The following is a 25,568-nucleotide window of genomic DNA, read 5'->3' as shown; positions in this document are numbered from 1 at the left end:
GAAACAACGATACTGCTGCTGTTGTTCTTACCAGTCTTTTATTGTAAACTTGCTTGTTTTTATGCTTATTGTTTATTGCTAGTTCTATAGTTCATATGACAGATATCAGAGAGTGAGAAAAAAAAAATAAAAATAAAAATAAAAATAAAAGGGAAGACAACTCTTTCAAATTTATCACATATGTCCGTATCACAGAGTTCATTTCAAAATCTCTATACCACCTCTACCTCTAACCTTTCTATGTTTTAATTTTCACTTTCAACTCCTATCCAATCCAATCTAATATAGCCTATTCTAACCTAATATACTCTACTCTTATTTAAATTTACTCTTTATCAAAACAGTAATATACACATATACATACGCACACACATACACGCCCATACAAACATATATTTATTATTGACAAAACACTTGCCTATAGAAGGATCCGAATTATTTAATATTCTAGAATCTAAACACACCTTTTATTTTACATTATATTATATTCTTTCCCTCATCCTTTTTTTTTCATTATATGTAATTCAATATGCCTCCCTTATCTTCCTCCTCAACAAATTTTAACCCAAATCCATATATATGTGAAGGTTTATCAAAACATCTCTTTTTCAGTAAGATTTTACCCATCCTACCAGTCGAATCAGCCCTCAGAACATGTCAAGAAGTAGAAGAACAAGGCTCTTTTCTTCACTGTAGATCAATAGCAATCTGTGTTGCAATATCAAGAGACTTAAATCCCATTCTAGAAAATGCAATGGATTTAATCGATGAATTATTGGGTAATGAAGCATCTATTATATCTCAAGAGATCAACGAGGATACGGTACAATCCATATTAATTGTTACTAGACTAATGACTGACGTAATGGAATACTATTGGAAATCTAAAGAAAATAATAACAACAACAACAATTATAATTACAAAAATATTTCTATACAATCATTTGAAAAGCAGGAAAAATCAAAAATAAATGCTACAGTAGGGTTTGCTACCAATAGACCAAGCTTCCATAATGTCACTCCAGGCCCCTTAGATCCTGCCATTGCCACAAGAATAGTGAATCTATCAACAAGAATCAAACTACATTCAAAAACTTTCACTATCCTCAAAAATATGGCACTCTATAATCCCTCCAATAATAACAATAACAATAATAACAATAATCCAGATGTTAGTAGTAGTAATTATTATGGTTTTAACAATAATATTATGCCATCGTATAAGAATTATCTAGAAGAAAAAGGTTGGCCAAGTTATGCAGATAAAATTGATACAGCAATAGATTATATGTTAAAATTCGTTTCTGCATCAAATCCAAACGAATTTATAAAATACACACAAACTAAGATTATTACACCTTTAATCATTAACCACATCATTAACGAATCCAATGTTGTTCAGTATTTAGATATATTTGGATCCTTCTATCTCACACATAAAAATGTTGGTAATTTTCTGGAATTAGTCAAAAAAATATCTTCAAATATGAGAAAAACTGTATACCATGTACTATTCTTACATTACACATCTAAATCATTTTTATTTTGGATTATGGAAAGACCAAAGGAATATATTCAACTATATCAAAACCTTCTGCATTATGATAATGAGAATACTGATCCTTCAATTAAAGAGATTCCAAATACCATATGTGTTCTATTTGATAACATTTATTCAGATTTCAATATTTCTCAATATTTAACATCTCTGAGTGAAACAAATAATAATAATGATTCAACTAACCACAACAATAACAACAGTAACAGCGTTAAAAGTAGTGTTTCTTCAATAAATTATCATACAACCGATAAATTTACATCAGAGTCTCCTATGCCAATATTAATTAGAAATCCCACATCTTACAGTGTGTCATCGTCTAGTGAAGACCATTCAACCATATCTTCTTCTTTACATAACAGTAATGACCCTCAAAAGAATTATACATCCAAAAAGGAGGATTTACAAAATTTTTATCCGTTTTCTATTAAGATTGAAAATCCGGAAACCACAAATAAAAAATTTGGCAATACTTATGAATCTACATCACATTCTTTGGTAAATGTTTTGGAATTATACACAAATTTTAGTGATATTAACTTAATATCATATCAATCAATTCTACAGTTTTTATCTATGCTTCTTTTCCTTGATACTGAAGTATTTGTGGAGATTAATAGTATGAAATTTAAACATCTGCGGGATGCAACTGTACTTTCAAGTGATCTCAAAGATAATAATTCCATTAATTACACCTCTAGTACTAGTAATTTCCCTACTACTCCTAATAATAACCATTTAAGTAGTCCTACTAATAAGAAAAGAGGTAATTCTATGAGTCCCACATTATATGAAGATCGAACACAAAGTATTAAACATTTAACATATAATCTAAAAAGATTTACCTCATTAACATCCTCTTCTAAAAAATCTAAACAGATTAAGTTTTTGATTTTAATATTGAAAAATATAAATGGTGTACAACTTGCTTGTGATTCATCTCTCATTGATTCAATAAGCACAATTTTGACAATACTAACTATGGCATCTTCCATATCAATGTATAATTCAAAATTACCTTGTATTCAATTTGCAAAAAGACTATATGCTGTTATGGGTACCAATTTAAGTGTAGGTAAAGATTGGAACACCATGCCAAATAAATTCCTGATACATTGCCTTGACAGACATCCGACAATGAAGAAAAAATTACAACTGGAATATTTTGTGTGTGCATTACAGTTAGAACCGGACGAATTTTTAAAACATCTACATTTAGATAAAGAATTAAATTTTTTGGATTTAGAAAAATTATCAATTTATGTTGAAGGTTTTAGAATATTTTTTCACTTACTTGAGCAACAACCGATAACAAAACAAGTAGCAAAGAATGTATCGAAATTTTTCAAAACCTTATTTTATAAAACAGCTGATTTATTACTAAAGGAATTTCCATATTTTGATGAATCCGTGACTGATATAATAATCTCAATTCTAGATGGCTCAATTTTAGATAAGTTTGAAAAGACTAGAACTTTATCAACTGTTAATGTATCTACTGAAGGAACCCCATCTGAATATAACAATTCTGATGCGTCATCCACTATCTCCTCAAATAGTAAAACTGTTTCATATCAAGATAATAAAACATTAAATAGTTCATGGGATGTAGAGTCAATATTACTAACAAATTTTCATGAAATCAAAAAATCAGATCCAAATTCAAATAAAAATCAAAACAAAGATAATATTTCAAAAACAATCAATATGAACACTACTGATCAAAATTCAACTTCTTTAAAACCTCACACAGTACAAACTAAAAAACATATTCCATTATCGTTACCTTCCGATAAATCAACATCAAATCCATCAAGAATATCCACTAGAAGTCCGTCTAATTCTGTCTCTACTCACAAATTGACTTTTTCTAATGTCACAAAAAAACTATTATCTTCAAGACAGAATATCCAATCTGTGTCTTCATCAACAAAAGCACCTTCTAGAAAATCATCCAGTGAAACATTAGCAAAAGCTATCCCACTTAATAATCTACAAAGCCTACAATCAGTACATAGTAATAATAGTTCATACCTTGGTCAGCTATCTTCTTTATCCTTAGAACACATAAAGGATGCTGATAATGATTATGCACGGACTTTAATGATGATAATTTTCAGTATATTTAAAAGAGTAACAAATTACTTCATACTTCCTTCTAAAGACATAGATGCAGCCTGTTGGACTTCTAAGGAATTTAAAAATATCATCAAACCTATATTTGTTGGTGTTATGGATAAGAATATTGTACTACAACATTCAGCTCAGTCATTTATGGATGTATTAACCAATTATATTGAAGAAGCATGTGAAGATGCACAGGAAGATCAAATAAATGAATTTTATGTTTTAAGCAGTTATACCATTACCTTATTTTCTGCAGCACTATTTGATAGACATGTTGACAATCCAAAAAGATTAGCAATATTAAAAATTATCATAAAATTTTTAAGCATCAAGGCAAAATTAAGGAAAATTACTGCAAAATCAAAGAAGTCAAGCAGTATCATTAAAATAGAGACCTCAGTTTTCCCCATTGTTGCAACAACTCTAGGTGCAGGCCTTTTCACATCACTATTTTGCAATACAAACGACTTTGCCAATCTTCTCAAAGATGCATATTCTTATTATTATAATGGTTTAAAATTCTACAGAAAATACGTTGGAAAAATCAATAGTGTATACCTCTACAATATAGATTTTATTAAAACTATAGCAACAGATGATTTTACTGCTTCAGGCTCTGTTGCATTTCAGAGAAGACTAAAAAATAACATTGTAAAGTATATAAAGTTCCCAGATTCTGTTATCTTAGAGGCTATGAACGCACTATACAACAAATGGTTAGGCTACTCAAAATTAAAAGTTTTAACTCAAAAACAATTAAATGATTTTAAAAATATTGCAGGCATTTTAGCTGCCATATCTGGTGTTTTCTTAACAACAAGCCCTGAAGCTTTAATTGGATTTAAGAAATTCCCTTATTTAGATGAAATGAGAAAAGACATTACAGAAAAAATTGATTACTTTATAAAGTTGCAATGTATCTGGTTAAATGACTCAGAGTTGCTCATAAGAGAGATTGCTAAAGATCTTTTAAGTATAGAATTACATCCCCTTTCATACGGAATACTTTTCAAAAACATTAAGGTCAAAATCGATGAATTAAGTACCATCGATCTAACTTTACCAGATCAGGAATTATCATATATTTTATTAGAACAAATGATTATTATAATTAGAACAATACTGAAAAGAGATGACGATAACCAAATCATTATCTGGTATTCTTTGCAGTTGATAAATTCCATAACTGATATCGTAAAAATTGTTCAAAAAATTGATCATAAGTCGATTAGATATTACAAAGCTATAATTCAAATGTCAAAAATGTTTAACAGTCTCGAATACTCAGAAGAATTTCTATGCATCAAGAGCCATTTTGCTCTAAAAAATAAGTGGATCAAATTAGTGATATCATGGTTTGAAGAAACACTTAATAAAAACTATGATTTTGAAAACATATCTAAATCTCATAGAGATATGGATCTTAAAAAACGGGATTTGGATATATTATATATCGATACCTCAATTGAATCATCCAAGGCTCTTGCATATCTAACAAAAGATGTCCCATTAGAAGTGTCATTTGCTAATACAAAAGAAGAAATGAAACGATCTGCTAGTGTTGTGTTTGGTAACTACTTTACAATTCTACTGAAAGGTTTAGAAAAAAGTACTAATCTTGACAAATATCCGGCTGCATTAAAACACAAGATTAGTTTATTAAACAGTAATTTAATAACTGCCTTAACCAACCTGTCAATTGCAAATGTTGATTCCAGTTTTCAATTTACACTACCAATGGGTTATTCTAAAGATAAAAATATTAAGATTGCTTTCCTAAAAGTTTTCAGTGATATTACCAATAATTATCCATTTCAGGAAAGTTCCTCCAAATCAGCACAACAGAAGGCTGTGTCTGAATTAACTACAATTCTTCTCAAGTATCCTAAATTTGTTTATTTAGGTAGTCTTGTCTGTCCATCTGCTGAGATAGACGCATACGCAGTTGGTGTAATCAATGCCTTTGAAACGATGAATGCAGGTCATATTGTTGTATTGCAGTTAATCACGTCAGAAATACATAATGCAACAAAGTATTTGGATGTCCTAAGAAGAAATAGTTGTGCGACAAGAGCACTCTCCCTTTATGCAAGAGCTAAGGGTAACAGTTATTTGATTAGAACTCTGCGTCCAACACTTCAAGAGCTAATTAACAAAAAGGATTACTTTGATATAGATAAACCTACACAGGAAATAGATATTGAAAAATCTGTTAAACTTTTTTATCATACCTCGATAAATTAACTAATGCCATTGTTTCATCTATTTCCTACTTTCCCTCTGAATTAAGACTAATATTTCAAACTATATATAGAGAAATGAAGAATAAATTTCCCCATTATGCATATTTGTCTATTGGCTCATTTGTTTTTCTGCGATTTTTAGGTCCTGCATTAGTGTCTCCTGACTCTGAGAATATTGAAATATCTTTTGATTACGAATGTAAAAAATCTTTCCTTATACTTGCCAAAGTTATACAAAATATGGCCAATGGTTCTGACGATTTCACAAAATGGCCTGCACTTCAACCCCATGCCAAGACTTTAAAGATATATAATGATAGAATCAGTGGATTCATAAAAAATCTATGTGATACAGATGAAGTTTTTAAAGTACCTGAAAAGAACTTACCAACTTCAATATATTTTGATTACCATTTTATCCATAAGTTTTTATATGAACATGAACTTGAAATCAGAGCGAAAGCTGTGAATGATGTCCATTTTTCACAGAATTTTGAAGCACTAAAAGATTTTGCCAACGTTATCGATGGTGTGTTAAAAAAATTAGGCCTTCCAATGCTAGAGTTATCACATGATTTACCTCCATTTGTAAAAGAAAACATGGAAAAATATCCACAACTTTATGAATTTATGAAAAGACATGCTTTTAAGTCCTCAGTTCATAATGTCGTTGAACAATATTCACCTATACAGGAATCTATGTCTTCCTCTGGTGTACCAATATTAATAATATCTTGTAGACAACTAGCAATCAACATGGAGAGCCTAGAAGATTCAATATACAAGATTCTTCGTGCTTATACTAAGGTTTGGTCAAATAAGCATTGTCTTGTTCTAGATTGTACAAACTTTTCAACAAAACAAAACGAATTCAAAAAAATATGCACTATTCTTTTTTCTTTACTACCAGACATTGTTTTTAAAACCTGCATTAAGGTATACTATATTAATACAACAGATATTTTTATGAAAATATGGACTCAGCTAAGAGTTAGGCAGAATCCATTTATGACATCTAATATTCCGTATGAATTTTTGAATACATCTACAGATCAATTAATTATTAAAGGTTTGGGATTAACATCTGATCTGCTACAAAGTCTTGAGAATACACGCATATCATTGCATGATATTGAGCTTTATGATGAAGAAATACATAAATTCTTTCCAGTTACCCTAAAAATTGGTTATAAAGATTTCCAAATATTACATGAAGTACCAAAAGTTTATGAAATCCACAATTTAAATAAATCAATATCAGTGCTATTAAATGATGTTTTTAATTTAATCGATATTTCTGTAGTAAATGTGTCAAATGTTACTGGCCGTCAAAATGAATTTACAGTAAGTTTTTTTGATGGTAATCGGTTAATTTTTTCTAATGCTAAGTATCTAGAAATTATCAAAATGTTCTATTACGCAGAATCCAAAGTCGATAATGATTATACTGTAATCAACTCAGAAATGATCGAGAAAAGAAATAAGAATAAAACTAATAGAGATGAAATCGTTGCCCATCTTTGTTTAGTAATATTGGTTGGTTTATTCAGTGATGATGAATCCATTAAGAATATTTCGTATAATTTGTTAGTTTCAACACAAAATGCATTTCATCTTAATTTTGGTACTGTGTTTTATCATTCCTTGGAAGTTTATGTTCCGCAAGATACTACAATGTTTCTCTCTCTTATTACCCAATCTTTATGTACTAGTTCTCCTGAACTAACTCCCTATATTTGGAAATATATTGTTGGTGGATTAGAGAAGGGGGTAGTTAACCATAAGGCTATTCCTACTGTGGTAACTTGTTTATCATATTGGATACCAAATATGTATGATTCGTTTTTTAATTTTAGTGACCCAACTGGTCCTGAAGTTTTTTCTCATATTATCCAAGGTTTGATCCGTCTCACATTTAAAGAATCAGATTTCACTGCTGTATACATGCATCAAATTTGGTACAAATTTACAATGGATGTAAACTTAGCTGCATTGGTTGTAGATGAAGTAATTAATCATGCACTAGAGAGAGACTCTGAGAATCGTGAATGGAATCAAGTAATTACCCTATTAACAGGCTTTCCTACTGTTGAAGTGACAAGCCAAGTCCTTCATAGATTTATGAATGTTATCAAGATACTGCTACCATCACTAACCCTAGAATCATACAACCATAGCTGGTCAGAATTAAATATCCTATCTAATATTTCCATTCCTTTATTTTTTGAATCATCATTACTAACTCAAATGTATTTACCAGAACTCCTTTATGTGATATCTTTACTAATAGATACTGGTCCATCTGGTTTAAGATTAACGCTACATAAACTTTTAATGAATATATGCCATTCTTTAACAGTTAACGAATCTTTGGACAATGACGATAGAGAACATTTATTATCAATCTCCACAGCCTTTTCACACCAAAAGCTAAATTTAATCTCAGGTTTTAGTCAAGAAAAAGGTAGATGGACCCCACTTCTTAATACTACATCATTTACAAGCAAAGTAAATTCTCTGGAAACATTCACTTCTAATATTATTCTTTTGATGGAGTTCAGTTCAAAAACAGAAGCATCATTCTGGAAAACAAAATTTAAGAAATATATTCTGGATGCAATTTTTAACTATAAATCATTCTTATCTGCAAGAGCCATGATGATATTAGGTGTCATGAGTAAAAAAAGCTGCTCAGAAGCACTTTGTCGAGATCTGTTATCTGAATCAATGCAAATTTTTGCTATTCCTAAAATAAACGAAGAAACCATGTTTTTAAATATCGCACATACCTTCGCTCTGGCTAAATTGGTGGAAGGCATTGATCCAACATTACCTATTATGAAAGAAATGTTTTGGCTTGCCACTTCACTTATTGGATCTCCTCATCCTGTTGTGTTTGAAGGTGCTTTGATATTTGTTACCAATTGTTTAAAAAAATTATATTCGATACACTTTGAAAGTTGTGAAAAGATGAGCCTTCCATCAATCTTACTCACAGAAAGAAAGTTTGCCAAGAATCTCCTGGACGAGATAGATCAAGGTTTAAATATTGAATGGACATATGCCAATTTCCCCCATATAATATCTTTTTATATCATTAGAGGTTTATCGATTCCGGTTATGAAGGGAACAACCCCTTTCTGCTTGAAATTACTTTTTAAGAATTCCTTTAAAGAATATTCCTTAAATTTAAATAAAAACCACTACTTGGTGTATTTATACCTTCTTTACATATTATCTTCCCCCGAAGAATTTCAAAATATACTACAAGAAGTAAATATGAATGAAAAACTGATAAAGCTAGATAGCCAAAATAAAATTCCACTATGTTTGGCCGACTGGATATCTGGACATTCGTGTATTTCAGCAGTAGCCTTCTATCAAAGTGCAAAACTATTTAGTCTTCCTTTATCAGATGAACCATGCAAATATAGATTTTTACTGATAGTAAAGTATTTACTCGAAAAAAATCCAGAACGCGTTTTTACATATTATTTGATAATAAGAAAGGAACTAAGAAGAATATCTTCTCTAGAAGAGGGGTCAGAATTAGTATTAGTGTGTTTTGATATTATTAATCTACTTGTAGCACGCCCTGAATTTGACCAACAAATCAAAGATGTTGAAAATTATGAAAAGCTTCTAGAAGAGCATGGTTTGAAGATGCTTACTGACCATGAGTTACTTGCTTCAACTGCAACAAAATTGGATAAGACTTACAGATATAAGGCTGACTTTCTTTACCAAAGGAAAAGATTAATAACAATGATTCTTGGAAAAATGACAAACCATAATATCTCATGCTAATTATTTTACTTCTCAATTCTTTTTTAATGAAAGGTCGTCAAAATGAAGTGAAAGTTAGCATTCATCTGATCTATGTTAAATAAGAAAAGTATTTAATATATAGTAAATTGATAATAATTATGTATCGTTTCTTTCCTTTCCTTCTTGTTTCGCATTGTCATACAAAATTAATTGACGACCATTTAAAATAGGCCTTGTAGAAAAAAGAAACAATTTAAGTACGTATAGCAGGACTAGAAATATATACCGTAAAATCTTCTTTTATAATCTAAATATTTTTTCTCTATATTTCTTATTCGTTTCATTTTAAGCAATAAAGTTCCAAAAATAACTACTAATAAACAGACTCATGTATCCAATTCGACAAATCAGATTGCTGGTAACTTATTGCTTATATACTACAACTATTTTATTGACAACAAATTTATTCTTCCTCAATAAAAACTTTTTGTATATCGAAAGAGTATATTAATGGAATAAAATAAAAAACACCAGAAAAAAGATAAAATTACTGATATGATCATTGTTGGAAAATGAGAGTTTATTACTGTCATTTTCATAAGAATTATTTTTAATTAGTATTTCTGTATATTATGTGGTGTACGGATGTACCATAATATCAGGAAGACATTTTATTTTTCACCAAATATGTTTTTCACAGATGTGAAAAGAAATGAAAACTCTAAAAAAAGATTTATAGTAAATTCAAGAATGCATACTGTATACACTATATAATAAGTATATACATGTACTTAGTACAAAAATAAAATAAGCATCTATAACTTAATGATGTCTACCATTACCATGGACGCTGAGCGCTCCAAATTCCAACGCATATTATTATTATTAGTTACAATAATATAATTGAGGATTATAGAACATTTAGGACAATAGGTTATGGTGGCGCAGTAACAGAAATGTGTGAACACGCTGTACAAAATAGGTGGCAAATGGACACGTTGTACTTAAAACACAATAGATAACTTTAGATTCAGATAGAATCTTACGTAATCTCGATGATGTTACCTCTTTATTATACAGCAGGAGTTGTTGTGGAATAGAATAATTATAACCATCAAGATTACACAAGATCCTGAATGAATCTAGAACTATTTATTGTCTTAATAAGCCATACATGTACTACAACATTAGATGCTGCATAATAAAGAGATTAGATTACATAAGATTTTAACAAATCTAGAATTTACCTATTGTTTCAATAAGTCCCACGTGTATTACTGATCATCATGATTAGAGAATTGGAGTGCAGTTCTAATCCACTAGTGCGCCTAAATTAATGTAATAAATTTTAGGGTTTGAATCAGTCAGATCATTAATGTACCAATCTGAATAATCGATCGAGCTCCAGAAAACATATAAAAGGACAACGTTTTCTGAAATTAAAGAACCACCTTCCATAACCGTTTCTTGTAAATAATTTGTATATCATGTATAACAAAAGAGATTAACAAGCAGGTAACAAGTCAAGTAACTTCGAATAAATATATTAGCTCGATATAAGCCGCTCAATATATAAGACCGTTTTAGTAATTATACTATCGACTATAGTTGATTACTGTCTCGATTATTTGGATTACTATTAATATTATTTGCGTTTTCCTGGAATACACAAAGAATCTTACCACTGCATAACATAATGTTATAGTTTGGACTTAGGACCAATTTTTTTTTTTTTTTTTAACAGTACTATTGAACGAATAGTAAGGGCAATAACAAATATATAAGAACGTTATATATATCTAGGAGAATTAAACGATTATTGCTTGTTCTTTTTTGTATTATACAATGTGCTACATATTTATAAATCAACCAAACATATAAATTTAGATACCAAGATACTGGTCCTTTATATATGAACTATGGGTTGATAGTTTCTTATTTGAGGTTCTGTAACGACTGTCACCGTAGATACATTTCTCCTTAATTAGCTATTTAATGTTTCATGAATGTTTCATTTTGTTACATAGTATTCAACAATCATGTGGGATTTACCAACAAACCCTAAGTCCTATAAATCCAAACTAGAACTTTTCTTGACAATCATCACAAAACCCTAACAATATTTTTATAATCATAATATCAAGGTTGATCTACAACACATAACGAGGGTTGTGCTCTCGGTAGCCAAGTTGGTTTAAGGCGCAAGACTGTAATTTTAGTAGTAATCTTGAGATCGGGTGTTCGACTCACCCCGGGAGATTTTTTTAGTAATTTTTGTAATTGTAATATCCCTGATATAACTGTTTAGGGTTTGTTTAGAAAAATGAGGGTTGACGATATTTTTCTAAACTTTCCTTTTTGCAAATTTTACAAACATAGATAAAAACAGGAGTAACCAACATAAGCACAAGAGAGCAACCAACAACGAAAAACAACGAACAGGAAACCAAGGATAACATAAGTTTAGATATATAGTATATAAGTGTATAGTATTAGGTTATCTTAGATTAGGGATATAGATATATAGATATATAGGAATTTTACATTTAGAGATATAGAAAGAGTCTATATCTTATATCTATCCAAGTGAAGTATTATTGTAATTTCAACAAGATTAACTGTTATCAGAAACATATCACCATAAGATTGTCACATTATAACATTTTTGAAATATATTGTAGTAAATGAACACCTATTATGAGAAATATAGGCTTCTAGAATGCTAAAATAAGTAAATATTTCTTGATTAATTGTCTATACATGTTGCATAAATTATACCCTACATGAGGAGTAAACTAGCATACACAGATATACAGATAAACAAACTTTTATAAACAAGAGAAACAAGAAAAATAAGAACGTCGTCGTCAACTAAAGAGTTCATAAGATCATTTATATTGACATCAGGATTTCATATGTCGCAAATGTCAACAATAATTCACATAGATAGATATATGATATAGGTTCATTCTATATCTTGAGATGTAATACTAATGTATCTACACTGATAGAATTAAGTAATATTTATTGTATGATTAATTGTCTAGTTTATTCTTGGTTATTCATTTTCTTATCTTTTGTTCGTTACCTTTGCTTTTTATATTAGCATCTTTTTCTTATAACTTCTTTATATTTCCATTAATAAGTTTTGTTTGTAAAATATGCTAAAAAGAAGAGTTTAGAGAAATACTGTAACTATTATCTTCCCAAACCAATAATCAGAATTTAAACATATCAATATCTCAAATATTAATACCAATAAAATATTATGAAAGACAGAAAACGATAGATAATTTACTGAATGTTTGTAATGGAGTCTATCCTTATATTGCTCATCATTTATCCGTTATTGATATTTATTTTCTTTTGTTTTTTATAGTATCGGTAACTCTTTCTATTTAAATACTATATTATTTTTTTCAATTATTGTTGAATACACTTCTTTAAACATGATTCTATAAGATCCAATTTGATAGGGAAATAAAATCTCCATACAAAAATTAATATTATCTCTAAACGTTTCAAATAAAAAATAAATCACTAAAGAAATGAAAAGAAAAAATTTTTGAGTTAACGTTAACAGGATAATAATAGATAACATAAAGTCCAAAAATAATTATTTTATGGATTTGAATACTACCTTAATAATTTTATTTATAATATATATTTTTTATTTTTATTTTCTTCTAGTTTTTTGTGTCTCAAATACTTTATAGAAACATACAATCGGTGTACCCCTGTAAGTCTTTCTAACCCATCAATATATTACTATATGTAAAGAATATAACTCAAGTAATACAGATTAGAAAAATAAGAACAGAATCCTAAACTATCGTTACGTAAGTAGATACTTAACATTATTGTCTATAATTATGCCAAAAAAGAATAGCAAAAAATAAAAATTATAAAATAAAATACAGACAGATTCATACAGTAATACCTAAACGGAGATACTGTATCGTTTGAGATTTCGCAAATGATAGCTAATCCATACCCTCAGGAAATAAGTAGTATTTGGAAACGTAGACACCTATTGACAATTTTTTTTAGCATAAATCCTATTTCTTTACTTTACTTTTTTATATTACAAATGTTGTCGTTTTTATCAACTACAGAAGTATTCTCCTAAACAAATAAATATTGGCATAAAGGGAAAGGAATACTACTCTATTATTAAAGTAGAAACCTCCTTTTTTATATGTTATTTTATTACTTAAATCTATACTTGAGAAAGGAAACAAAACAGAATCAATTCAAAATAGTAGAGTAACCCATTAACTACAAACTATCCAAAACCATCACGAATGTCATATAATACTTAAATAAATTGTGTACATTATACATATATAATAAATAATCAATGTTGAATCTTGTTATCTGTTACATGTTTATGGCCTGCAACTTCTTCATAATTTGGTAAATCTCCCTTATTACCATCACGTTCTAAATCAATGTTGAAATTACCATTGTTTAACCCATCAACATTAGATGCCAATGGCAATTGATCTTCAGTTGCAACTACATTAGAAATGGATACTGTGGTAGATGAGCCATTGGTATTATTATATGGTCTTTGAGTTGATGTCTCATAAATAACATAAAAGGCATGAATAATGGCGGGAAAGAAAAAGATTAAAAATAACAATAAGTTTAAAAGAAAATCTCTTGAGAAGAAACCCTTTCTAATAATTACCGCGACTGGTGGTATAAATATACTTAAAACGATTAATATTAAATCATCCTTGTTTACAGAGTATACATGTGATTGCATCTTGTATTTTTTAATAATATTTTTGTTTTACAATAACAATCTTACTCTATAACCATAATAGGAAAATTCCCATATATTATAATAAGAATAAGTTTAAGAAGAGAACAATCGTTTGTGACTTATTTTTTGTGCTCATTATTCCACCCTCCAATATATATATCTATAGAATTCTTCCTTATCATAGTCGGAGATCTAAAAAATACTCACGTATGAACGACAAAAAACCTAAAAATCCAAAAAAATAACAAAAGAACAAGAAAACAAAGACAAAACAAAAATACAAAATTCAGAAGAAATTTTTCCGTCTCCAAGCCCTTTTAAATGCTTTATTTCCATTTTTGGAGTGAAAGCGCCTCTATTACCTAAATAGGTAATTCTGCCGCAATTGTGCACTCTTTAAGAATTTCATAATAATCGTAATTATTACTACAACAAATAGTTCCCTCATACTAATAATACACAATTCCTAAAAAAATACAGTATGGTATCTATACACTCTATGCAAATATATATATTTATTATATCTACATATGGATAAAAACACATGCACCCACCCGTCTATATATCTACGTCTATATGTATATCCATATTTATATGTTCAAAATTTTTTATAAACAAAAAAAAATCATAAATAGAATCAAAAATTGTAAGTTAGTTCATTAAAGGACATTAAATATTTATTAGAATTATCTTATTTAATCTATTTGTTATGCCTATTTTCCTTCTCAGCAAACTGCATTGATATTTGTTAGTGTAGCATCATCCATTATCATCATATCTAGTTCTTCTTGTGTCAAATCATAAAGACTGTATTGCATTGATGCCATATTATTATTATGGCTGTTTTTGTTTTCATTGTTATTACTACCACTGCCGTTATGAAGTTGAATATTATGAGAATTATATTCCATGCTTTCATAACCTTTGGCCATATATTCTTCAACCTCACAATATGGTTCTGAGTTTGCATTATATATATTGTTTATATGATTTATGTATCTTGTTTGATTTAACGGTGTGGGTATTGGAGTCATAAAATTTCTGGAAAAAATATTCCTATTATTATGACTATTACTGTAATTATCGTCATTTCTATTTTGATATCGATATTGTTCTTCCATCGGATTTTGTTTCAGTTGACATACTTTATTTTCCATATATATAGACGAAATTGGTGATATTGGTCTACCAGTAGAATCCAATATATTATTTTGATTTATTTGGTGTGAATATTTTTTCCTTTTAAGGGTTTCTGGAAATGGTGATTCCAGTTCAAAATGGGAACATGCTCTTTTTAAAGTTTGTGTTTGTTGGTGTGAAATCATAACTGAATTGAACTTATTATTGTTATTATCTGAAATAATTATTATGTCTTGGATAATAAACGTATATATATTTTAAAATATATGCTGTTGCTAACTTCCCTATAGCCTTATATCCAATTGCTTCCTACTTATGAGATATTAGCATCAATTTTTCAAGCTATATGAACTTTACAACACACTTTAAAAACTATAATACATCAAGTGATAAGTATGACTGATCTAATTGCTTGCATTTAAGAGAAAAATTCTTATTTTTTTTTTATTTTTAATATGTGTGCTATTTCTACCTCATAGTAGAAAAAAATGAAAAAAAAATTTTATTTCTAAAAAAGAAAAAAACGAAAAAAAAAATAAAAAAAAGAAAGAAGTCACACCTTCGATCACCAGATACGAATATTAAGAGAAATATATGCGTATGAGGACGTTCGAACACAAAAAAAATTATTTATCTAACCGTTTTGGAAAAAAAACAGGCTACCCTTACTGAAAATCTCCTAATGAAGAGAATCGCATCGTTACTCTGAAATATTTGAAAGTTTCCTGATCTGGAGATACTGTTACTTGTTTAGGTAATAGTGTGTGGGCATTTTCCTGCAAGATTCACAAACTTTTCTATTGTCTTCAGCCTTTTTTTATTTATAAACAAACAAACAAACACAAAAAACAATAAATGGTAAAAATATTTTACGTTCTTTCGAAATCTATGTTGCTCAAGGCTTGGGGGGGGGGGGGGAATCATAGAGACATTTATTTTTGTATTATACTATGAGAGACGACACTTCAGCAAACTCCTTCTTTAATAACCCTATCGTCTTTCTCTAACGGCTCATTGCGAAACTGCAACTTCTGCCATACCATGGGTTTACCGCTTTTGCAACAAATTTCTTCTTCCTCTCTTTCCTCTCTTTCCTCCTGTTTATTTACATCTTTTCTTTCCCTTACATATTTTTCTTGATTTTTTTTATATCACTCATACATAGTAACATTTTGTATATCAGTTCTGTAGTTTTCTTATCCTAGAATCAATGACAACACAATTCCTGATATAGTCCATCTAATAAGTATAGTAATAGAAACACAATTCACGTACAAGAAAAAAATAAAAAAATATGGCATTATTCACCAAGATATTTTTAAGATGCTTCACCTTGCTTTTCCTAGCAGGTAATACCTTACTATTAATTCTTATCATCTTATCAGGGTCCATGACTAATTACCCAATAGATAGATTGTACTGGGTTCAAGGTGATACTTCCGGAATTCCAAATGCTGCAAATACAACAAGATGGACCTTTTGGGGTGCTTGCTCCATATCCAATGGTATAACTGAATGTGGTGAACATTTATCACCCGCTGCACCAATTTCTCCACTAGACAATTTTGATACTAAAGTTAATGTTCCCTTTAAGTTTATTTCTGATAGAGACACGTACTACTATTTATCTAGATTCTCCTTCTGTTTCTTTTGGATCGCTTTAGCATTTATTGGTGTTGCCTTCTTATTATATATTTTAACTTTCTGTTCTAGATTCATTTTACAAGTTGTGATGATTTTATCTATCGTTGGATGCATTTTCAATATGGTAGCTGTTGTATTACAAACTGCAGTCTCAGTATTGGCCAGAAATGCCTTCCATGATGCTGATAGAAAAGCTAATGTAGGTGCCCCACTATTAGGAATTGCGTGGGCGTCTTTAGTCGTAGCTTTCATTGATATGTGTTTAACTATCTGCTGGTGGTGGAAGGCCAAAAAAAATAATTCCTACAATTCTCCACTAATCAATGATGATCCAGAAATTGGTGGATTTTTCCATAGAAAGAAGGATTCTTTACCAGTTCCTGAACCTCTTGAACCATACTCTGTTCTATCTCCATCTCCTGTACCTGCGAACCCATCATACAATAATGATAATAATTTAAATGTGCCATATCTAGAAGAAAATGCTAATCAAGAACAACTAATACCTAGTGCTAGTCCAGCTTTGACTGCTTCTATTCAACTACCCACCCCAAATCAAGGCTCTATAGAACAAAATCCGCATAAAGGAATAAAATTCTTTACTGTAAGAAAACACAAACAACATATGAAAGATGATGCCTCTGAGGATGATTCAGTATAAGAGTTATTCCATTAGATTCATCTGTTAGCTCTTTCTATATTCCTTTTTTGAATTAAATTACCTCCACTTCAATCCCTCCCTTTGTTAGTTGTACATTATTTATTATGTTATCCGATCCCATGTAAACATTCTTTTTGTAATTGTATTATCGTTCTTATTCATATTTAATAACCCTTTTTAATAATTATTATAATTAATAATACCCCAATTCAAATAATTTAATGATTCATTATTTTTTTGCTTCTATTTTTTTATTTTTCATTTCTGCATTATATAGTTGTAATAAAGACGCATACTCTCTAAACATCTCATATAGAAAATCTTGTTAGATATATGTAATTTTCGAATTGAAATCAATTGATAGGAATTTATCTTATAGATGTAATTTAGAATTATTTTGCAACAGACCATTTTCTATTTTAACACATGTTAATTCTTCATTTTTTGTATTTCCCTTTATAAAGCCTGAAGACATATTATCCATTCATTAGGAAAAGAATAATACTTAAATACACATATTGTTTCAACTATTATATGATTCGTAATTTTGCACATTCATATATATTATATGTTCATATTATTCAAAACATATCAGAATAAAGAAATTTAACTGGTATCATTACAGTACCTCTATCAACATATTAACAACGCCTCTCCTTTTTTACTAGTCAATGCTTAACCTCTAATTAATATTACACGCACTCTATACTAATTATTTAGAGAAACAATATCGTAATATTATTTTCAAAAACATTACCACAAATAATACAAATTATATAGAATGCCTACATATAATTGCTTCTAGTTTCATTCAGAAAATTAATAACATCCTCTATCATTACCTGTTTCCCCATATTTTTACAAACTAATGTCTGCTCATATGATGTTAAAGTTAAGAATCGTTCACATAGATCACCATCAATAATGTTTTTAACAGGTGCATAATAACTCCTATACCTAAAATGATCTCTATCAACTAAACTAATATACTCCTCTGGATGAGAATCTAGTTGTTCTTTTTGACTAATCCAAATACCTTCCTCCTCATTGATTTTGGTATCTTCGATATCATCGTCTTGCATAGTTAATCTTGACACTCTATCATTTAAAATAAGTGATTCCAAATTGGATATGCTTTCTTGTAATTTACTTGCTGTCTTAATTTGTAATTTCGACAATAATGGTAAAAGTATACCAATAGTACCTTGTAAACAACCATACAAAATACACGGTCTATCGGAAATCTGTAAAAAGTCAACAACTGAACACCACATAGGAATATCATTGATGAAATAATGATCTTTCAATTCTAGTTTATATGGTGCTTCCATGACGCTATTATGCAAAGAATTTCCATAATTCATAATTCTATTTTGGTCAATTTCTTTTGGAATTCTTAAAGTCCATAAATTACCAAATTTATCTCCACCAACCACAGTTTGTGAATCAATGAACTTTAAAGTAGTAACATGCCTTTTAACAGTATCGTCAGCAATAGGATACAACTGATTACTCTGCAGGTCGTACTGATAAATAGTTACTGACTCATGAATATCACCTACTGCTATTCTACTATTGTCCCATACATCAATGGCTGTTGTACAGTGCATACTAGCTGATACTTTCGTAATAGATTTTTTTAATAGTTGCTTTTTACCTAAATCATAAAGAACACAATAATTTAAAATGGTGACGAACAGTTTATCATTAATTATACCCATAGCAAATATATCACTTTCCACCTTTGTCTTATGTAATAACGATAGTTCATATTGAGAAACTTTTTTGGTATCCTCTATCTTTAATTGGAACGTCAACAAATACTGATCTCTAGTGGATATAACTAAATTAACAAAATTTTTATTTTTTGTAAAGTGAATAAGTTGTGCTGCAACACATCGATGTCCTTCAATATTGTAATAATCTGAATTTGAGGAAGTATTGAGAAGACACTGATTTGAAGAAAATTTGATAATGCTAATACGGCAATTTTGAACAAATGGATCTTTATGATTATCAATTGATATAATGTGTTCTCCATCGTCAGTAAAAATAAGTTTTTTATTCAGGTATTCCCCAAAATAAACTTCTTCACTTTCATTATCACCATTATCTTGCTCTTCATCTTCCTCTTCTGTAATATTTGATATCGAGTTCTTAATTTTTGCATCTACTATATTAAACCAATGGTCAACATGAATAAAATCTTTAAATCTTCCAATAACTAGTGAGCCTGATGAAGATAATGCACAAACACTATTTCTTGAAATTGTTGAGGTAGAAAATTGAGTTATTCGCTTTAAAGATGACATGTTATCCGTCAATGTTACAGGTCTAATATAATTCATTTGCTTAAAATTATAATCTAACCATACATTGTCTGAATGAATAGTAATACATGTACTGAATTCATTTTGATTATATTCCCTATCCTCGACATTTGACTCCTTTTGTAAATTGTTTTCCTCATCAAAATTCTCTTCCTCCTCTTCAGAATCAGACCCCATATCATCATCTTTGGGTGTTAAAAGAATGTCTTTAACAACAGAAAGAGAAACTGGCTTTGCACCCATGAATCTTTGTGCTGTATGTATAATGTTGCGATCCTTTTCATCAAATTTCGACTTTACATATATACCATTTTTTAGTCCGACATAAAACATATTGTTATTTACAATAATATCATTTACCTCATCATTCAATTGCTGGAAAGCTAAAATTTCCATAAAATTGGGACTCTTTGTATCTAGACAAATAATGTTAATCAACTGATCATCATCTGTAGCAACAATCAAATCACTAGATCTGAATTTATTTTGATCCATTGCAATCTTAGCGATTTTATTGTCAAAGACTAAAGTCTTAGATGATTCCATTAGAGAGTTATTAACTATGTTAAGTTCAAAATATACTACAGTATTATTTGATAGAGCAACAATTAATTGTGTAAAAGTAGCAGTAGCAGTAATGATCTGTATACCTGCAGGTGGGAACCATTCATGGATTTGTTTAAACTCTGAAGTATCTTCTGTTGTCACTACTTGAACAAATTGATTAGCACAAACCTGAATAATTATATTAGGGTTTAAAATGGTCATATATATGGTGGTATCATTTTTCATGATAAAAGGTACTGGATTTGAAAAGGACAATGTCTGCATTGATTCACCTGATATATTTAAAAGAACTGTATAATTATGAAATGCAAGAGCAACGTATGAATGGACATCATCATCTAACCTCTTCTTTATGGTCCATATATTTTTGGGGTTTGGTGGTAAATTAGAGGATACAAGTGTCTCAACAACAACACTGTTATTATATACCCTGATTGAGGAATCTTCATGGCGAGATATCAGTTTGAAAGGAACTACAGCTTGATTAGAAGAGTTCTTAACCACATTTGCAGAAAACATGGGGTTAGATGTGGACATTTTCTTTAATATGCTTAAATTCTGTAAAATTTTTGAAACTGTAAAAGTCTTCTCCTCTTTATTTGACCCAAGACTTTCAAACTGAAACAAATAATTATTATTGAACTCACAATTTGCGAAAAGCAACCCATTTGTAGTAATATGTAATTGTTCGGCCACCGGGATTGTATCAAAATAGCTCAAGATGAATTTTGGCTTATTTTTCTCATTTTGATTTGGAATAATTTGTAATTTTAACAAGTCACCATAGTTAGTCTGCAACAAAATGAAAATTTGTTTCTTAAAAGAACGAAACACATGGGATGTTATTGTGGCAGGATAGTGATGGTCTTGACATTTAGGCAATTGAACTTTGATGTTGAAATCACCTTTTAAGTCCTTAACAAGGAACGAATCCTCTAAACCCACCATAACAAATGGGTTTGTTGTATCGTTATGATTATTGCTCTGATTATATTGACTCCCAACAATATTAGTCAACATTCCATATTCTGCTAAATCAGGTAAGGGGATCAAAATACTTGGCTTCCCAGGCAGTAAATAATCTGCTTTTTTAATTATACAGTTCAAATTCATATCCAACATATAAAATACCAAATGAAAAAGGTTTTTGTTAGGTAAACTATTATTATTATTGTTGTTGTTGTTGCTATTATTTAATACAATTTCCATCTCTAAAGCTGCAAAACATGGATTATCTATGTAGTTCATATCACATGACACTAAATCCAAGGTGATAAAATTAGACCGTATAGCTTCCAAAGGAGAAGATACTATATTATTATTAGTATTTGTATTGGTATTAGATATGACAACATTATTATTAGTAGTATTATTACAATTTAGAAGATAACAATATTTAAACTTTTCAACAGCAGATAACATTAAACACCTACTATGTTTATCAACTGCGATATAATCCATTGGAGACAATCTTCTAATACCGGATCTTGCTATAGGTTCTATACACAGTGTGGATAGAGATAAAGAGAGAGTTTGTTGGTTCCAGACAAATTCTAGGATCGATAAATTGCCCGAATCTGAGGTAATTATCAAATAGTCTATGCTAGTTGTTTGGTTTTTAACAGTCTTAATATTTTTGATGATGGCAAATAAGGGTATATCATTACCAATCTTGGTCAATGTTCTATTTGATAAGTCATACAATTCGATATGGCTCTCTGTGGCTAGACATAATTGTAAATTATGTTTTGAGACATTTGATATGGGATCTATATTAACGAAAGTACCTAGACAGGAATAATTATAATTAGATTGTTTCTTCAAAGTCAAATTATATAAGAACAAATCAGTTTCTTGTATCAACATCTGTATTTTTTTATCTTTTTATTCCTTTTGCTTTACCAATACCTCTATTTAAAAACTTTGTATGATAAAAAAAGAAAAGGAGAAGAAAGGATGATAATAAAATAATCGAGATCCACAAATCAAAGAAATACGTTTTAAATTGTCTTTAAAATGAATATCTATTGCCTTTGTGTATGTATGTATACCTATTATACAAAAATCTATTTGTCTTTTTCTTACTGTTATATTTTTACAAATCTAATACAATATTAACTAATATATAACTACTATTCTCGATCTATGTATGTATGTATCTATCTATTGATGTGTCCTTTGTTTTTAATTTTTTAAGATACTTTTTACATTTTACTTTATTTTTCTTATAATAAACTAGAGAGAGAAGTGTCGCTATCAAAATCTCCAAAAAAAAATAAATAAATAAAATAAAATAAAACAAAATAAGATGACATCGAACAGAATAAAACACAAAGAAAAAATAACAAAAAAGAAAAAAAAAAATAAGGGGAGGACAAGAATTGCCAAAAAGAAGAACAATAAATTTCAACTATTTTTATAGTTTTTGTTAACCGCCCAGATTGCATTTGGTCTTGATGATATTCATAAGTAAAACCATTAATCTAGTTATAGAATAAAGGTAGTATAAACATTTACAGGTTGATTAGTCCTGTCAGATCAAGTCTTTCTAATAACAACGACAGCAACTGCAACTGCAACAACAACTGCAATGAGAAGTTCATCACATACGTAACAGCAGAAAGAAAACTCTTTTTCCCTTTCTCCCTGCGTAAAGTGGGAAGAAGCTGGTGATGATGGCATTTTGCCACGGCGGGAAAAAACAGAGAGGGAGAGAGACAAAAACAAAAAGAGAAAAAAAAAAAGGGGGGGAAAGACGGAAGGAAAGCACATATACGTCCTAAAACATCCCCACACCACAGCCACTGTGCAGAGCCTATTATTTTGAATGGAAGCAATCGGAAATTCTCTCTCTCTCTCTTTTTTTTTTTTTTCTTTTTTGTTTTCGATTTTGGTTTCGTTTCTATTTTTTTTTGCACGTGCCATTTCAAATAGTAGTTTTTTTTTTATTTCAAATTTCTTTGTTTGTGAGCGTGTGTGTGTGTGCTTTTTTTTTTCGCTACTTATTTTTTACACACAGCTGGTCAACTTTCTTATAAAAATGTAAACCATATTCATATGCATATAGTATTACATAATCAAGTTATCTCAATCCCCCCATCGCAATCATCATAGAAATAACTACAACAAAAAGAAATAATTGTTATATAAAAATCACAATTGTGTCTTGTTTTTCCTTTCTTTTGTTTTGTCCTTTGCCACACTGGTCTGTTGAAACAGCTCTAACCCTCTTCTTTTCTTTACCCCACCTTTAATTAACAATCAAACTTTCCATATAATAATAAAATATAAAAGAAAATAAAAAAATAAAACAGCAAAAAACATGGAAGTTTACGTTCGATTATGTGACGATGGCGATCGCGACTATGCTTTTCAAATCTCAAAGGATGACACGATAAGCACGAAAATTAAACATATTTTTAATTCAAATGTGTCCCAATTTAAAGATCCGAACATCAAATTCACACTCTCTGATATCATAGTAACAAGACCAACCATTTTTCATAACTATGAACCAACCTCCTATTGTAAATCCACACATCCAGGTTATCTGACAGAAGGTGGTTGTTTACTGTTCCACTACGACGCCGCTGATAAACAATATTTGGAGCCTTTGGACGAGGATAAACCCTTATTCGAGCAATTATGGCCTGGTCAACTGATTGTTCCACAATGGGACTATAATACCACTTCGGTAGGTATCATCGGCGCAACTCTATTATTATGGCTGTATACAGACTTACCAGACTGCATTTCGCCAACACCTGGTATCTGCTTAACCAACCAACTGTCAAGGTTGTTGATCCCTATAATAGAAGACTATTTCGGTAACCATCAAATGGGTTCTAAACTAAGAGAAGAAATTCAAGTCAATTACTCATCTGTTCCAGCACAATGGACATTTTTCTTCTTGCATGTCCTGAAGATTGCCATCATTGTGCTTTTCACCAGATTAGGTGTAATCAACCCACTGACTTTCAATCCAATTAAATTGTTCAAACTAAGAAATTTCGACCTTGCTAATAGATCTAACGACATGAAGATCACTTTAAAAAGACTTGGCTGGATCGGTTCAAATAGGGCCTCCTATGACCAATATCAACAGAATTTCCATAGCTATATGGTCAAGAAATATGGTGGGACTGTGCCTCTATACAAAGCAGGCCTATTGAAAATTGCAGCTAAACCCGGTATTTCTTTAAATAAAGGTGAAGGTTTCCAATCCCCATTAAACGAAAGATTCACCGGTTCCACTTTCAAAGAAATCACAAAATCAGGGAAATTTATCTTATCTGAAGAATATTTCATTGAATTGGAGAATGTCTTAAAAGCAGAAGTTGAAAATGCTAATGGTGATATTGGATTAATGAACGAACTAGTACAACGGTTTAGGAGATTTGGCTTATACGAACCAAGTGATAAACTAAAGGAATTGGTAAGAAAAAGAAAAGAAATCTCAATTGAGCAATCTAGAATTGATGACGATCTTGCTAAAGTGAAAGCAACTGAAGATACTGCGTCCAAGAAGAAAAACGAATAAGATTCGCTAATTGTCTTCATATCTCTCTTTTTTCTTCTCTCCTATTAACCTTGTATGAAATTTTTGTTGCCATTATAATGCTTATCACTTTAACACTAGAATATTGTTTCAAGATTTCCTTTCTTCTTTTTTCTTTTTTTTTTTTTTTTTACTTATATCTCTTTATATATGAGCTGTAAAGAAATGAACTATGATCCAACAACATTAATAACTTGTATT

General features: G+C 29.8%; 7 protein-coding genes and 1 non-coding gene across 8 annotated transcripts; 5 read left to right on the top strand and 3 right to left on the bottom strand.

The window, feature by feature from the left end:
- Nucleotides 1-529: 529 nt before the first annotated feature.
- Nucleotides 530-5,929, top strand: PWA37_001017 (uncharacterized protein; the record flags this gene model as incomplete). Its single annotated transcript, XM_064857663.1, has 1 exon — nucleotides 530-5,929. One exon carries the CDS (start codon nucleotides 530-532, stop codon nucleotides 5,927-5,929), a length of 5,400 nt encoding a protein of 1,799 aa, XP_064715501.1.
- A 74-nt stretch (nucleotides 5,930-6,003) lies between these two features.
- On the top strand, nucleotides 6,004-9,735 carry PWA37_001016 (uncharacterized protein; the record flags this gene model as incomplete). Its single annotated transcript, XM_064857662.1, has 1 exon — nucleotides 6,004-9,735. The coding sequence occupies one exon, from the start codon at nucleotides 6,004-6,006 to the stop codon at nucleotides 9,733-9,735; it is 3,732 nt and encodes a 1,243-aa protein (XP_064715500.1).
- Nucleotides 9,736-11,869: 2,134 nt separating this feature from the next.
- On the top strand, nucleotides 11,870-11,956 carry PWA37_001015. Its single transcript has one exon. It is a non-coding gene; the product is annotated as a tRNA-Tyr (tRNA).
- A 2,097-nt stretch (nucleotides 11,957-14,053) lies between these two features.
- PWA37_001014 (YqaE/Pmp3 family membrane protein) lies at nucleotides 14,054-14,467 on the bottom strand (the record flags this gene model as incomplete). Its single annotated transcript, XM_064857661.1, has 1 exon — nucleotides 14,054-14,467. The coding sequence occupies one exon, from the start codon at nucleotides 14,465-14,467 to the stop codon at nucleotides 14,054-14,056; it is 414 nt and encodes a 137-aa protein (XP_064715499.1).
- Nucleotides 14,468-15,192: 725 nt separating this feature from the next.
- Nucleotides 15,193-15,792, bottom strand: PWA37_001013 (uncharacterized protein; the record flags this gene model as incomplete). The annotated part of the gene is made up of 1 exon (XM_064857660.1): nucleotides 15,193-15,792. One exon carries the CDS (start codon nucleotides 15,790-15,792, stop codon nucleotides 15,193-15,195), a length of 600 nt encoding a protein of 199 aa, XP_064715498.1.
- Nucleotides 15,793-16,901: 1,109 nt separating this feature from the next.
- SUR7 (Sur7p) lies at nucleotides 16,902-17,912 on the top strand (the record flags this gene model as incomplete). Its single annotated transcript, XM_064857659.1, has 1 exon — nucleotides 16,902-17,912. The coding sequence occupies one exon, from the start codon at nucleotides 16,902-16,904 to the stop codon at nucleotides 17,910-17,912; it is 1,011 nt and encodes a 336-aa protein (XP_064715497.1).
- A 785-nt stretch (nucleotides 17,913-18,697) lies between these two features.
- On the bottom strand, nucleotides 18,698-22,675 carry RSE1 (U2 snRNP complex subunit RSE1; the record flags this gene model as incomplete). Its single annotated transcript, XM_064857658.1, has 1 exon — nucleotides 18,698-22,675. One exon carries the CDS (start codon nucleotides 22,673-22,675, stop codon nucleotides 18,698-18,700), a length of 3,978 nt encoding a protein of 1,325 aa, XP_064715496.1.
- Nucleotides 22,676-24,131: 1,456 nt separating this feature from the next.
- Nucleotides 24,132-25,349, top strand: GSF2 (Gsf2p; the record flags this gene model as incomplete). The annotated part of the gene is made up of 1 exon (XM_064857657.1): nucleotides 24,132-25,349. The coding sequence occupies one exon, from the start codon at nucleotides 24,132-24,134 to the stop codon at nucleotides 25,347-25,349; it is 1,218 nt and encodes a 405-aa protein (XP_064715495.1).
- Nucleotides 25,350-25,568: the final 219 nt, after the last annotated feature.

This window comes from Arxiozyma heterogenica (assembly GCF_036370985.1).
Source record: "Arxiozyma heterogenica strain weizmannii chromosome Unknown scaffold_15, whole genome shotgun sequence".
Lineage (NCBI taxonomy): Eukaryota > Fungi > Ascomycota > Saccharomycetes > Saccharomycetales > Saccharomycetaceae > Arxiozyma > Arxiozyma heterogenica.
The sequence above is the reverse complement of the archived record's forward strand: the minus strand, read 5'-3'. Positions and strand labels throughout refer to the sequence as shown.